Genomic DNA, 14,954 nt, shown 5'->3' on the forward strand with positions numbered 1-14,954 from the left:
ATGCAAAGTAAGTCGCTCTGGATAAGAGCACCTGCTAAATGATTCCGATCAAAATGTAGACCTACTACAAGCGGTTTAGGCCTACTCAGAGAGGGAGATGCTGAGCTGAAGATGGTCCCCTATGTTCTAATATTCGCATGCCTAAATATAACCACTATTCTGGTGGCAACCTTTATGAATCTCAGTTCATTATATATGATTTGAATAAAGTCATAGGGACATTTGTTGTGTTGAGTGTTGAGAGAAAAGCAGAGGTTGGGCCAAAGGCTACCACAAAAAAAACTATGATAAGAGTGCTGCAGCTGATGACAAATGGTGGGAGGGGGGATGGAAAGCATCAAGACAAATGAGATACACAAAATTAGAAGAGAGTTGGAGTTGGATTAGAAGAAGGAGAGAGGGATGACTAGAAAAGGAGGAGAGTGAGTGCATATGAGCAAGATGGAGAAATAGAGGGGAGGGGGTGCGCGCGGGGGTCTCGGTACTTGGCAGTCTCTGGGTATCTCAGGTTCTCTCCGGCCGGGAAAGCGGTCGATATTTAATTGTTATTGCTAGCATGAAACGCACGGAAGCGGGGCCTGTACGAAAAATTCTCATTTATTTGGTATTCTTGTTTTCTCTCTCTCTCTCCCCCCCCCCCCCCCCCCTCTCTTTGTGGAACGCCAGGGGTGTGCGGGGTTAGAAGCGAGGGGCAGTTACCGCGCTATGGGGGTAGAAATAGAGGGATGAGGATGGGATAAGCTCTAAGGGAAGAAATACACCGTTTTCTTCTCCCAAGTTTAGTTTCTGTCCCTAGACACATCGGATCCCCCCTCTATCACCTGCACGTAGTCTCACTCCCACTGTCACCCGCCCCTGGACCCCCTCCCCCTGTTCCTCCATCACCCCTCTCTACCCCCACCTGTCCAAAATGAAAGATCTGTCATTTTCATCAAACGTCCAACCAAATATTATCTACGCTCCATTCCAAGAGATCGAATCTTATTTAAGGCGACGAGATTCGCCATCTGTTTTCAAATTTCATTCCTCCATGAACTTTATTTTCCCCGACTTTGGGCAAAATTATAACCTGATCGATCCTCTATCTGGCCACCGTCTACATATATTTTCATTTTCATTGGCGGTCTCCCACTTTGCTTTCAGTCGGCGGGTCAATTTTATGTCTTGTGGACACACAGGAACACGCGCAGTTCACATTTTACAGAGTAGATAGAAACTCGAGTGAAGCCAGCTTGGGTGTAGAGGGCTAGACCCATATGAGCTTCTCAATCTCTTTCTCTCCACCCCCTCTCTGCTCTGCTCTTTCCCCGCGTCCTGGACCTCTCTGTCATGCTCGCTTGCTCTCCCCCTAGCAAGCACTGCCAACCTGCCTCGCCCTCTCATATAGCATTGTTTCTCGTGATGTCTCCATCTGGTTCGCAGCTTCTTCTTCCTGTCCCATCTCTTACGCACCGCGGACGCAGATGGAAGTGACATAGGAAACGTTTAGAGCGGACAACTTTTTTTTGTTGCATTTGTCCTCTTTTCTTTTAGCAAACTAGCCTATTTGTTTTTAGGCAGGACATTTCAACAGAGTTTTGTTTGTTTTATTTACCAGCCTGGTTGTCTACACTTTAGACTACTCATACTAGGTCCGTTTTACTTTAACCTAATACTCAATATTCAGTTATTTTCTGTTTATCAATAACTTTTCAATAGGATGTAGCCTACCCTATTTATTAGCCTATTTATCTTTCTTTGAGTTGCTTTAGCCTACTATTATGCACACGTGGAGGATGGGCAGTGAAACGTGTTCATGAGTTGATTCGCAGTCGTCAGAAATCTCTGTCTATGTCAGTTACGTCGACCGGGCCCCGGAAACTCAAGTGGGACCGGACCTACTGCCAAGTCAATGAGAGCGCATCGGAGAAGGTAAGCATGCTCTCTTCCCATTGCCTCTGGATAGACACGTTAGACTAAGTGAGAGGAATACTAAAAGAAGACGTCGGAGTGCTCTGGAAACAGAGAGCTCAAGAGATTGAGGGGGAAAACACGTGGCTCCTTCAGAAATAGATTGATCTACAGAATGCGCACGGGAGTATTGTACTGCGCTCTATGCGTCTCCAAATAGATCTACGCGGGTTCCTTTGCTATTAAGCAGTATTGCGATGCTTATCTGACGAGAAATTGAGATGCTTATTTGATGAGAACGTGTTGCGTTGCATTTGTAATGTAGGCCTACACAGAATGTGCACAACATTAAGGACACCTGCTCTTTCAATGACAGACTGACCAGTGGAATCCAGGTGAAAGCTATGATCCCTTATTGATGTCATGTGTTAAATCCACTTCAATCTCTGCAGATGAAGGGGAGGAGACAGGTTAAAGAAGGATTTTAAGCTTTGAGACAATTGAGACATGGATTGTGTATGTGTTGCATTCAGAGGGTGAATGGGCAAGACAAAAGATGTAAGTGCCTTTGAACGGGGTATGGTAGTAGGTGCCAGGCACACTGGTTTGTGTCAAGAAATGCAATGCTGCTGTTTTTTTCACGCTCAACAGTTTCCCATGTGTATCAAGAATGGTCCATCACCCAAATGACATCCAGCCCACTTTGGGAAGCATTGGAGTCAATATGGGCCAGCATCCCTGTGGAATGATTTCGACACTTTGTAGAGTCCATGCCCAGACGAATTGAGGCTGTTCTGAGGATAAAAGGGGGGTGCAACTCAATATAAGGAAGGTGTCCTCAATGTTTAGTACACTCAGTGTATATTTTCACTTTAAAGAGCAGAAAGGTGAGATGTTAGCCGTGTATCTAATTGGCAAGAGAGAGTGGAAGGAGAGGAAGTGAGGAGGCAAGGGAGCTTTAGTACATGGGTAAACAAATGGGAGATTCGCTTGAGAAGTTGTAGGTACAGAGTGTGTGTGTGTGTGTGTGTGTGTGTGTGTGTGTGTGTGTGCCTGTGTGCATGAATGTGCAAGGAAAGCCTCAAACTCATACAGTGTGTGGCTGGCCTTAGTTAATGCTTGCAGCACTTATAATGTAAGTAGGTTTAAATGGTGTATATTTGAGGGAGGAAGTTACATGTAGAGTGTCAAGCCCCTGTGAGGTGTATGTCTGTAGCAGTGTCAGTGCTGTATCTAGATGGGCCACAGTGTGATCAGTCAGAGTAAAGCATTATGCATGAGACACCGGCTGGGCCAGCAGTAAAGGCCAAGCAAGCATAGGATTTTTTTCCAATGATATCAGTGGTATCAATCACAGGTATATTTTTGTTATTCAGTATGTCTGGCTGGAAAAGCAACAAGCTCTCAGTCTCACTGCAGAATTAAATGTTCATCCATGTTCTCCAAAAGTCACATTTTGATGATCCTGCTGCTTTGTGTTGTTCCATTTTCCCAAAGGTCAAATGTCGAAGTTAAAGGTCAAGTTTAGTCACTCATTCTGAATGGTTAAGGTTTGGGATAGGGTTAAAACCAAAAATAAAAAACTGTGTCCACGACTGGGTTTGAACACACAACCTTCTGATCCAGAGTCATGGGATTACGCACATGCCAGCACCCTGTCCACAATGCCCCATCAAAACACTAGCCTACTTGATGGTAATAGCGCTCGCTGTTGCCCCTAGTGGTCGGTTTTGAAGGCATTTCCAAACGTTCTCAGGACATGGGAAAGACGTCCAATTTCGATGTCAATCTTAAATAACCTGTCTGGTTGATCAGTGGCTTTGAGCCTCATCCATTGATTAGGTCGGCTACATCAACATCCACACCTCTCAGAAACACAGCCTTTCAGTTATTTGTCTTGTACGTTATTCGACTGAGGTGATATTTATGATGACTTTAACCGGTTGATTATTGTCAGGTTGAATGGTTCCATGAGAGATAAAACAGTCATAAAGGCAGGTCCAGAGTCAGTCCCCCAGCACTGAGACGATGACAGTACAGTCAATGGCTCCAATCATTCCTCATCTGCTTTATGGCTCGTCCGACTTTTATAGCCGTTAGGCGGGCTTACATAAATGCATTAACGGATGTGAAGGGCACGGGGGCTTTATTCAGCTGGGTACTACATTTAATCAAGGGTCACTCCCAGTTCGTAAAGTCAGTCATCCACTCCATGTCAGCTAGATCCACTTCAGAGTTTGGCTGAGACATGGCAGAGGACTGTTGCATGGATGTTTGTCTATTATTATTATTATTATTATTATTATTATTATTATTAGATGACTGCACTCCATAAAGAGATTATGATACTAGATGTGTTATCTGTTTATTCATTCAACCAACTGACAGTAAAATAGATTAAAAAAACATTGTTCCTGCTTTATATTCCCTCTTATCAGTGCCTGTGAATTGCCTTCATTCTTTTCCTCTGTCCTTACTGTTATCCTTCCCTTTTCCTCTGTCCTTACTGTTATCCTTCCCTTTTCCTCTGTCCTTACTGTTATCCTTCCCTTTTCCTCTGTCCTTGCTGTTATCCTTCCCTTTTCCTCTGTCCTTACTGTTATCCTTCCCCTTTCCTCTGTCCTTACTGTTATCCTTCCCTTTTCCTCTGTCCTTACTGTTATCCTTCCCTTTTCCTCTGTCCTTACTGTTATCCTTCCCTTTTCCTCTGTCCTTACTGTTATCCTTCCCTTTTCCTCTGTCCTTACTGTTATCCTTCCCTTTTCCTCTGTCCTTACTGTTATCCTTCCCTTTTCCTCTGTCCTTACTGTTATCCTTCCCCTTTCCTCTGTCCTTACTGTTATCCTTCCCCTTTCCTCTGTCCTTACTGTTATCCTTCCCTTTTCCTCTGTCCTTACTGTTATCCTTCCCTCTTCCTCTGTCCTTACTGTTATCCTTCCCTTTTCCTCTGTCCTTACTGTTATCCTTCCCTCTTCCTCCGTCCTTACTGTTATCCTTCCCTCTTCCTCCATCCTTACTGTTATCCTTCCCTCTTCCTCTGTCCTTACTATTATCCTTCCCTTTTCCTCTGTCCTTACTGTTATCCTTCCCTCTTCCTCTGTCCTTACTGTTATCCTTCCCTTTTCCTCTGTCCTTACTGTTATCCTTCCCTCTTCCTCCGTCCTTACTGTTATCCTTCCCTCTTCCTCCATCCTTACTGTTATCCTTCCCTCTTCCTCTGTCCTTACTGTTATCCTTCCCCTTTCCTCTGTCCTTACTGTTATCCTTCCCTTTTCCTCTGTCCTTACTGTTATCCTTCCCTCTTCCTCTGTCCTTACTGTTATCCTTCCCTTTTCCTCCGTCCTTACTGTTATCCTTCCCTCTTCCTCCATCCTTACTGTTATCCTTCCCTTTTCCTCCGTCCTTACTGTTATCTTTCCCTCTTCCTCCATCCTTACTGTTATCCTTCCCTCTTCCTCCATCCTTACTGTTATCCTTCCCTCTTCCTCCATCCTTACTGTTATCCTTCCCTCTTCCTCCATCCTTACTGTTATCCTTCCCTCTTCCTCCATCCTTACTGTTATCCTTCCCTTTTCCTCCGTCCTTACTGTTATCCTTCCCTCTTCCTCCGTCCTTACTGTTATCCTTCCCTTTTCCTCTGTCCTTACTGTTATCCTTCCCTCTTCCTCTGTCCTTACTGTTATCCTTCCCTCTTCCTCCGTCCTTACTGTTATCTTTCCCTTGCTCTTCAGTAAATCCTTATTTCTTTCTCCTCACTCAACTTCCTCAAACTTTTCCATCTCTTCCACATTGTCTCTGATTCACTCCTCTCTTTCTATCCACCCTCCCGTCTCACCTACCCCCAAGTTGGCCTGCCCCATGTTTGGGAGTCGCTTACCCCCTCTCCTTCTCTCACTTAACCCCATATTTCACAGCTGAACTGAGGCTAATTTCCCCCTAGTCGGCCGAGCAGCGCTCCCTCCACCACACCACCACACTTAATTACCCACAATTAAAGACCAACGCTAACGAGTAAATTACTCTGTTATGAAATGACTTCAAAAGGTGACTGGAGGAAGTAGAATGGATTTGAGGAAAAGTTGGGCGCTAGCCTTGGGGGAGACTGGGAGGGAAGAGGAGAGTTGTCATGAAGTGTTTCCTTTTACCCCCGAGGATGCTTCCTTAGGCTGGATGTGCAAAGACCCATAGGCCACACCCGGGGCTGTAGACACTAAAATGTATGTGTATGTGGCCCATATAGTATCAGTCCTGTGTGAAGTATGCAGTATGTGGCTCTAACCAAAATTACTATATTGTGAAAAGCCTGTCATTTGAGGTTTGCTCAACTATTTTATATTGAGTTCAATTGGATATAGGTTCTTCAATTGAACATTGCTAACGCCCTAGCATTTTTTATTTATTTAACCAGGCAAGTCAGTTAAGAGCAAATTCTTATTTACAATGACGGCCTAGGAATAGTGGGTTAACTGCCTTGTTCAGGGGCAGAACAACAGATTTTTACCTTGTCAGTTCGGGGATTTGATTTAGCAACCTTTCGGTTACTGGTCCAATGCTCTAACCACCTGCCGCCACCTGCCGCCCCTAATGAAACATGTGGTGTGGCACAGGGATAGTAAAGGCAAGTAGCAGACGGATGTAGGGGGACTCCTTTGATCCTGGACCCCACAGAAAAGCCAGAATGTGGGTATAGTATATAGTATACTGTATTCTAGTCATTGATCATTTTAAAAGTTATTCTGTTAATTTTCTGGATTATGTGTGTATAGTTTATTTATTGCTAGGTATTATTGAACTGTTGGATCTAGAAACACGGCACTTCGCTGCACCTGCGATACCATATTCAAATCTGTGTATGCGACCAATAAACTTTGATTTGATTTTGTAAAATTATCTTGGATACTAAACATAACACAGCTTAGTATTTTTCAGTCAAAGGAAGAGCAGGCTTTCCAACCCCCGAAATAAACCCTAATTCAGATTATTTTCATACTGTTTGCACCCTAATACACAGACTAATGGGGAAAAGAAGAGCTATATACTGGGGATAATTGTAACAGTGGTAGTAATAACGTCAGACCCTACACTGATAACAATTAGATTTGATTTCATTTGAGAATGCCTCCACAGCTGCTCCCTTCTCACCCCCTTAACCCCCCCTGCCCCACTCCCCCAGACCTGTCTCCCCCCTCTAGATTAAAGTGGGTGTGTTAATTCCCTGGTGTAGCGATCGAAGGGCTCTGGCAACAATGGGAAATGGGCTATTGATTAGAACAGCTCAGATTAAGACTAGGCAGTGGAGCTCTTTCTTGCTCTCTTTCCCCCCATTTTCTCTCCATTTCCCACCTTCTTCTTTCTGTCTTCCTGTCTGTCCTGCTTGTGTCACCTCCCTCTATCTATCCCCCTCTTTCTTTCTTTTCCCTACCTGTCTCTTCCCCCCCCCTCTCTCTCTCACACACACACACACACACACACACACACACACAGTAAATGTCTGAGGATTTCCGTGTCTGTCTGTCCCCCCCCTCCCCTCTTCTCTCCCTCCTTCTCTCCCTACATCCTCTCTCTTTCTCTTTCCCAATCTCTGTCTGTACCTATTAGGCCTATCTATTTGCTCTCTCTCTCTCTCATGCACTCGTCTCCTTTGGAAACAAGGTAAAAACATTTGCCAATACCACCGTTGATGTAGTAAAGTCTAGAGATGTAGAAATAGAACTGTACAGTAAATGTACAGTAGTATAGACTTAAACAACTAAATATTCTAGATTCTAAACCACTCACTCCATAGCAGTCTGACACCCACACTGCTGTGAGGTTATATATCAATCAATCAATCCACGTCTTTGTTGTACCACAATTAAAACCTCCACTATCAAAATCTCTCTTATACCAAATTAGCTGTCATGATCTGACAGGGGACAAAATACATTGGATTTGCATTGAAAAGACATAAAACATACAAAATATAAGGAGACAGCAAATCTATACAGTGAAAAGTGAGCTAAAATTCCCCTGCTCTACTTATATTAATTACCTCAATCAATGGGAATGCTGTAGGTCAGTTATCCATCCTCCCCCTCCACCACTACTCTCTGGCAGAATGCCTACCAGGCGCCGGAACCACATCCAAGCCCAGATCTAGGATCTGTGGCCACACCACTGCTTCAACCTTGTTGGTGTTATAAGGTGCCTGGGATTGGTCTTGGGTCAGTGGTTAGGAGTAACTGTATTGCCCACTGCTTCCACTCTTTCGGCTGTGAGACGCACGCACGCACGCGCACACACACACACACACACACGTGTGTCCACATCAATATTCCTATGTTCCTTAGGGACTATGAGAGTATTGGTGGAGCTTTCATCTGCTGAGTATGTGACCGTGTGTCTGATATCCCCTTCTCTCGATACACACACAGACACACACTTAGCCCCCTCCCAGACACATGTGTAAACACTATGATACACACACACTTAGCCCCCCTCCCAGACACATGTGTAAACACTATGATACACACACACTTAGCCCCCCTCCCAGATACGTGTAAACACTATGATACACACACACACTTAGCCCCCTCCCAGATACATGTGTAAACACTATGATACACACACTTAGCCCCCCTCCCAGACACGTGTAAACACTATGATACACACACACTTAGCCCCCCTCCCAGACACGTGTAAACACTATGATACACACACACTTAGCCCCCTCCCAGACACGTGTGTAAACACTATGATACACACACGTAAACAGACATGGGTCAATGTCAAGGACATAATTGCATTCTTCAGCACAGTATCATGATAGGTTTGGTGTTAGAGGGGAAACTTGACAGGAAACTCAAGGGAACATGGAGGTGAAAAATTAGAAGGGGTCGTAGGGAGGAGAAAGGATGGGGACGCCATGCAGAATATGCACAAGTATCTTCAGAGGTTAATTAACAAGCCCAGACAGTCAGATCAGCACAGGACACACTAGAGGGCAGTAAAGAGGTGTGTGTGCGTGTGCGTGCGCACGTGTTTGTCTTGGTGTCTTGTTCTTGTTTGACCCAAAAGTTATTTATCTGAATATCCACTGTGGACTTACAGGTAACCGCCAAAATAAGGAAACACCAACATAAAGATTCTTAATAGGGTGTTGGGCCACTACAAGCCACTACAAGCCAAAACAGCTTCAATGCACCGTGGCATAGATTCTACAGGTGTCTGGAACTCTATTGGAGAGATGCGACATCTTTGGGGCATAGCCATGGTAGCCAAAATAATGGCCTGGCCAGCATTTTTATACATGACCTCAACCATGATGGGACGTTAATTGCATAATTAACTCAGGAACCACACCTGTGTGGAAGCACCTGCTTTCAATATACTTTGTATCTCTCATTTACTCAAGTGTTTCCTTTATTTTGACAGTTACCTGTATCTCTCTCTATCCTCACTATCTGTATGGTGTTTTCTGTCTCACCTGCCGTACTCCCATCTCTCTACCTCATCCCTGTCTCTACGCCAGTGGAGGCTGCTGGGGGGGAGGACGGCTCATAATAATGACTGCCATGGAGCAAATGGAATGGCATCAAACACGTGGAAACCATGGAAACCATGTGTTTGATGTATTTGATACTTATTCTGCACCAGCCATTACCACGAGCCCGTCCTCCCCAATTAAGGTGTCACCAACCTCCTGTGATACATACACTCTATCTCTTGCTACCCATGCATGCACCCCATCACCACATCCCTCTCTCCATCTTCTCCTCTGTCTCGGTGACTCCCTTGTCAGATACTGCACCTCTCTGCACTCGAGTGAGTTCCATAGGTTTACCTAATTGATTATTAAGTAGCTGATTGGGGATCAATTAAGTAATTAAAGTTGGTTAGGGCAGGGTCGATTGCTGGCATGGGACTGAGGACGTGCATTGAAGTGTGTGTGTGGTATAGCATAGCGCTACAGCCTTGCTTTTGCAGCCCTACATGTCTTTTTACTCATGTTAGTAATTGTGGTGTATACAGTGATATTTGGGGAATTATGTCCCATAGAGACATTTAACTACACCCCTTTATTGAATGTTGGATGTGTGGCAAGAGGAAATAAATGGCCATTGACTGTGAAAGTGAATGATACTGTATCTTAATATCTTCACCTTTTCTTTTACCTATTATGTTGAATTCCCTCTAGAAATATGGCAGTGGCTGTGGCGGTGGCTTATGGGTTTTTAACCTAGGCATCATCTGGCATTAAATCTGTACAGGAGTAGTGAGGATTCAGTCTGAAAGAATAGTGAGGATTCAGTCTGAAAGAATAGTGAGGATTCAGTCTGAAAGAATAGTGAGGGGAGCGAATATGTGAAGGGATAGAATAACGACCGAGAACGATGATTGACGGTGTCACTTTGAGTGCACAATAGTACATTTGGGGGGTTTATTCTACGTCTTCCCACTGGGCACACACTGGTTGAATCAACGTTGTTTCCACGTAATTTCAAAGAAATTGCGTTGAACCAACGTGGAATAGACGTTGAATTGACGACATTGGGTTAAGCCTATCCGGAAATATGTTAGCTGTGCAAAATAGCCCAATACTTTGTTAATTGACGCATAATTGCACGGTTGAGTAGAAAAAAATGGACAAAGATTTTGGTAAAACAGAGGAAGGGTGAGAAAGTATATGTGGCTAACCAGTGAGGAGGTAAGATAGAGGGGCTCCTCTTGTGGCGGTGCGACTGAAAAGAAGAGCGTGAAAGGAAAAACAGACATACACACAGTCAAACTCGTGCACACACACAAAGACACACACAAACCTCATACACGAAACACAGGAGCGGAAACGGGTCGAATCCTACTTCAAATTCTCTTTCCTCTCGGCTTGTCGACCGGGGAAAACAAACCGACCCGAGGCACAGCGAATGGGGATTTACTAATTAACTACTTACACACAGAGAGATGCACACCTCCTCCGCTCCCTCCCTCCCTCTGTCAGTTCCCTCGGTCGAGGTTGTTAGTGTAGTGCTGCTTCCACGGTCCCCGGCTCGGTGCGCTACTGGAACAAACGCCTGGAGAGTGATCTCAGACCTAGGTAGACTGCTCACGCTTTGGCTGTTGAAAGAATACTGAACTACTGGGCAAAGACATTTGAGGTATGTCATCGTCTTTATAACGCCATATCTTTGGCCGTCAAATGCTTTAGTTTTAGAAAAAGTATATGATTGTTTGTTAGATTTTGGATATGTGTTTTCTTTTATGAGTTTACTTTTTGTTATGTTGTCAAGTGACTGAAACCAATATTATTGGGATTTTATTAGTAGTATTATTATTGTTATTAGGCTGAGCTTTTAAATGCTACTTTAGATTCGATTCGATTAACTATCCTGTATCACTGTTTATTTTAGTTTTGATAATTCCTAGTTGGCTTCCAGTCTGCATACAGTAGCCTACCTGAAATAGTGAACAATCATAAATAGGCTAGTTTTGGGGGGATCACATTTTAGTCTCCCGTCTTGCCCAGCCCAGCATGCATGTGAGACCACTGCTGCTCTCCGGTCTTGCGGAGGGGGAAGTTGTCTCCCGCGCAGAGCTGTCTGTGCTGGCCCGGATTAGCCGTTAAGTGTCTCTATTTGTTAACGCTTTACGTCTAACCCTCACCTCCACACCACAGTATCAATCAGTCAATTAAACAGGCACTCACACGGCTAGCAAGAGGCGTCTAATGTCGGCTATGCGCCGCCTGGGCTGTGTGTGTGTATTTCTCTATCTGTCTGTATGAGTGACCCAGCCTAATTTACCTTCACAAAGTGTATGTAATGTTTGGCCGCGGATGCATTTGTCTTTGTGTCATCTTTTTCACGCTCTGGTGAGCCAGGATGCAAATACATGTAACATGCAAGGAAACTGTGATTTTTGGCAGACCCATTCATCATTGCGCGAGTAGACGTTTGCGGATGATTGTAACAAAACGGTTGGGTATCCAAAATCAGACCTAAAGTTTGTGTTTCAGGCTTTAGACCCCCACATGTTTACAATGCTGTTATTTGTTGTGATAGTGACACCATATAGTTGAAAATAAAATAGCAACATTTGAATGTTCACATGATTTTTTTTTGTTTTTAAATAACATGTTTATTAGAATATAATCGACTATAATATTATTTTATTTTACGAGTATCACAGGAAGTTCAAAGTCGTCTTGTGTGGATAACACAAACAGTTTCAATAAGTGGTATTGTGACTTTATTTGCTTTTCTAATTCCGTTGTGAGTGTGTGTGAGGTGTATGTGTGTGCGCGCTTTCATGTTAGTCTAGATGGGAGTTGGAGATGCTGATCACGGGTGACCTGGCTGCGATATAGACGCAGAGAAAACCCTCAAATCTTTTGGAATAATCTAGCCTCTGCTTGACTTGACTTGGTCTCCCCCCCCCCCCCCCCCAAAAAAAATGTTGTTTACCCTAGTGAAACGTTGATGCATATTTATGGGCGCCGTGGGTTACCTTATCAATTATTTGTGCCAGTACATTTCTAGATAAACAGTGTTTATAAATCAATAGATGCATGTAACTATTCCAGATTAAGAGATAGATCAATAGGTCCACCTAACCCGACCGAATGTTTATTTTTTCTCTGTTCAATTATTCAGTATATCATCTAACTTTGCACAACTTTGCTTACAAGCATCTACTGTGAGTTGCTGAGTTCAAGGCTTAAATTAAAGTTGTCTTAATTTTAATAGACTATAGGGCTGCTCTTCTAATCGTCTGCATTGCTATTACTATATTATATAGACCTAACAATGGTGACGAGAATGACAATGCGGTGCATATTGAATAATCATAATAATAATGATAAGAGCTGAATAATAATAATAATAATAATAATAATAATAATCTATTTAATTTAATTCAGCGTCAATTACGAAAAATAGTGTACAGAAAGAGTTAACAGTGCAGATTTTTATCCATGAAAAAAGGAAGTCAAAAAGCTGTGTTAAGGATATATTTTTGCCCGAAATTGTGAAACCAAAAAATAACAAAAAATTCTCCTGCACTTTCACTTACTGTATTCCACTTTTTTTTTTAAATATTCAATGTATATTGTTCACTTAGAAAGTTACATTATTTCTGTACATTTTTGTTTTGTCTTTTGTAGTTTTGTCTTGGTTTAGTTTTTGCAGTGCTTAGTTGGAAGTCTCAAACCCAATTTTCTCTCATCTCCAAACTGACCATTCATTTAATTATTTCCGCGGTTTGTGCCGCCTCTTCCCGGCTGCCTCTATCTTTCACTTATCAGTATTTGGTAGAAATACTTCCGACATTAAATGGCATTTGGGGAAATCTCTCCCCACATCACTCACCCTGCCCTCCCTCCCTCCCCCTCGTCTTGAATTTGGGCTAGAAGTTCTTCACCTGTCCAATTAGGCTACATTTGTTGTAAGCTATCGGTGATTTCAGTTTAGGTTGTTTCTAACTTAATTCGAATCGATTAAACAAATTAATAATAAATAACAATTGCTCACATTTTGGTAGGCCTATTTGTGTGCCGTTTTGGCAAACACGTAGGCTATTATAATTATTAGTGGTGGTAGTAGTAGTAGGCTAGTATTATTACTATTATCATTAGTGTTAGTATTATTACATTTTAATATATTGCAATAATGACAGATGTAATTGTTACAACGTTAAAACGGTATTTTACAAAATAATACATTCTAATCCCATAATTTTCTGATACAAAACTAAAATGTAAAGGCATACAACAATATAATATGTCGACAATGAACTCCAAAATGAACTGTTACATTTTAAATATATTATATTCTTCAATTACCAATTTAAAGTATGTCGCCTACAAAATGCCTGCACATGCAGTTGTCCAAAAAGTCTGTCATATCGAGCTGCCGTCTCGCCTGGCTTTAACGTGACCTGTTGAGGTCAATATCGTCATGTTAATCAATCCACTGAGGGAAAATGCATAATCTAAAGGCTGAATTTTCCTCTGATATTTCTGGATAATCTCTTGATAATGTTTCCAAACTATATGTAACATCTTACATATAGGAGCCATTTCACATATATGAACCTTTGGATACACAAAGGGGAAGGATAATATATTTAAATTCAGGAAATGCATTTGTAGAATTATAGCAAGTTTTGAAGGTCAAACATTTGCCCATGCATGGCACCGCTATTCACCTTCTCATTTAGTTCAGGCTCGATACCAGTGTTTTGAAAGCCTCGTAGTTGAATGTTGCTTCTCAGCCACAATCTACGTTCTAATGCTAATAGCGCCATGAAATATTCGGGGTAAAACGCCTAGGCCTACTTGGAAATGAGCGCCGTGTGGTTTGATTTCTGAAAACGTTATTATCCTTAATGTCTTGCATCTGGAAGCTAATTTGGTATGATCAAAGTGCAGCTAGTTAGTGCGGTTAATACAGAGGAAGGCAAGCGCCCCATCGATAGTGTATGAGACGCTAGGAGGCCCACTTCAGTGATGATGCGCGGCATTCAATTCCAGGGAATACTCGTTGCCTGAGCCAGTAGGGTATCCCTGTCTCATCTCACCAGTCCACCCGTCTCCTCTCCTCTCGCCATGACAGTCAAGAGTAAATAAGGTGATTGATCGGATGGGTGGAGTGGTTCCACCTGTCATTGTGCTCTTCTGTGATGTAGAGGCTGAAGTGGCCCTCTCGGACACAACTCAAGTCCCAGGGACGGTTCTGTTCAACTGGAAGAAAGCACGAATCTCTTCCACTTTGTCTGTGTTTGATTATTTCTTCCCCAAGAGTGTCTTCTCTTTTGGGGAAGCACTAGGCCATGACGAGGCAAATTCATAGCCAACATGACGTGGGGTTGGTGTTGGACGTGGTTATAGGGCCAACAATAGGCTACATATGGAATTAGCCTTATCTCGTTTATTAACTAAAATATATGTATTATTTAAATGGGTTAAATAACAAATAAGTTGAACGAAACTATTTATTTTTTAGTGTACCATCCCTTATAGTGCGACGCGGGACTTCCCTCGTCTCTCCGTCCAGAACCAGCGCAGCCCAGAGAGGTCCAGTTCAGTGCGG

The 14,954-nt window shown here is 43.0% G+C and overlaps 1 protein-coding gene across 7 annotated transcripts in view; it reads left to right on the forward strand.

Moving 5' to 3' along the window:
• Positions 1-1,008: 1,008 nt before the first annotated feature.
• The window catches only part of LOC118938391 (ETS domain-containing transcription factor ERF-like), a 63,495-nt gene continuing 49,549 nt past the window's right edge, over positions 1,009-14,954 (forward strand). The window contains exons 1-2 of one of the 7 annotated variants that reach the window (XM_036942190.1): positions 1,011-1,911; positions 14,868-14,954. The exon at positions 14,868-14,954 is cut by the window's right edge and continues 62 nt beyond it. Coding sequence is in view for 2 of the 7 variants with exons in the window: in XM_036942175.1 (XP_036798070.1) it covers positions 1,892-1,911 (20 nt within the window). In the remaining 5 variants the exon portion in view is untranslated. Of the gene's footprint in view, positions 1,912-10,326; positions 11,025-14,867 lie in introns of those variants that run through there. The other 6 variants (XM_036942180.1, XM_036942215.1, XM_036942175.1 and 3 more) reach the window with 6 other exon arrangements.

This window comes from Oncorhynchus mykiss, chromosome 2, assembly GCF_013265735.2.
Source record: "Oncorhynchus mykiss isolate Arlee chromosome 2, USDA_OmykA_1.1, whole genome shotgun sequence".
NCBI lineage: Eukaryota > Metazoa > Chordata > Actinopteri > Salmoniformes > Salmonidae > Oncorhynchus > Oncorhynchus mykiss.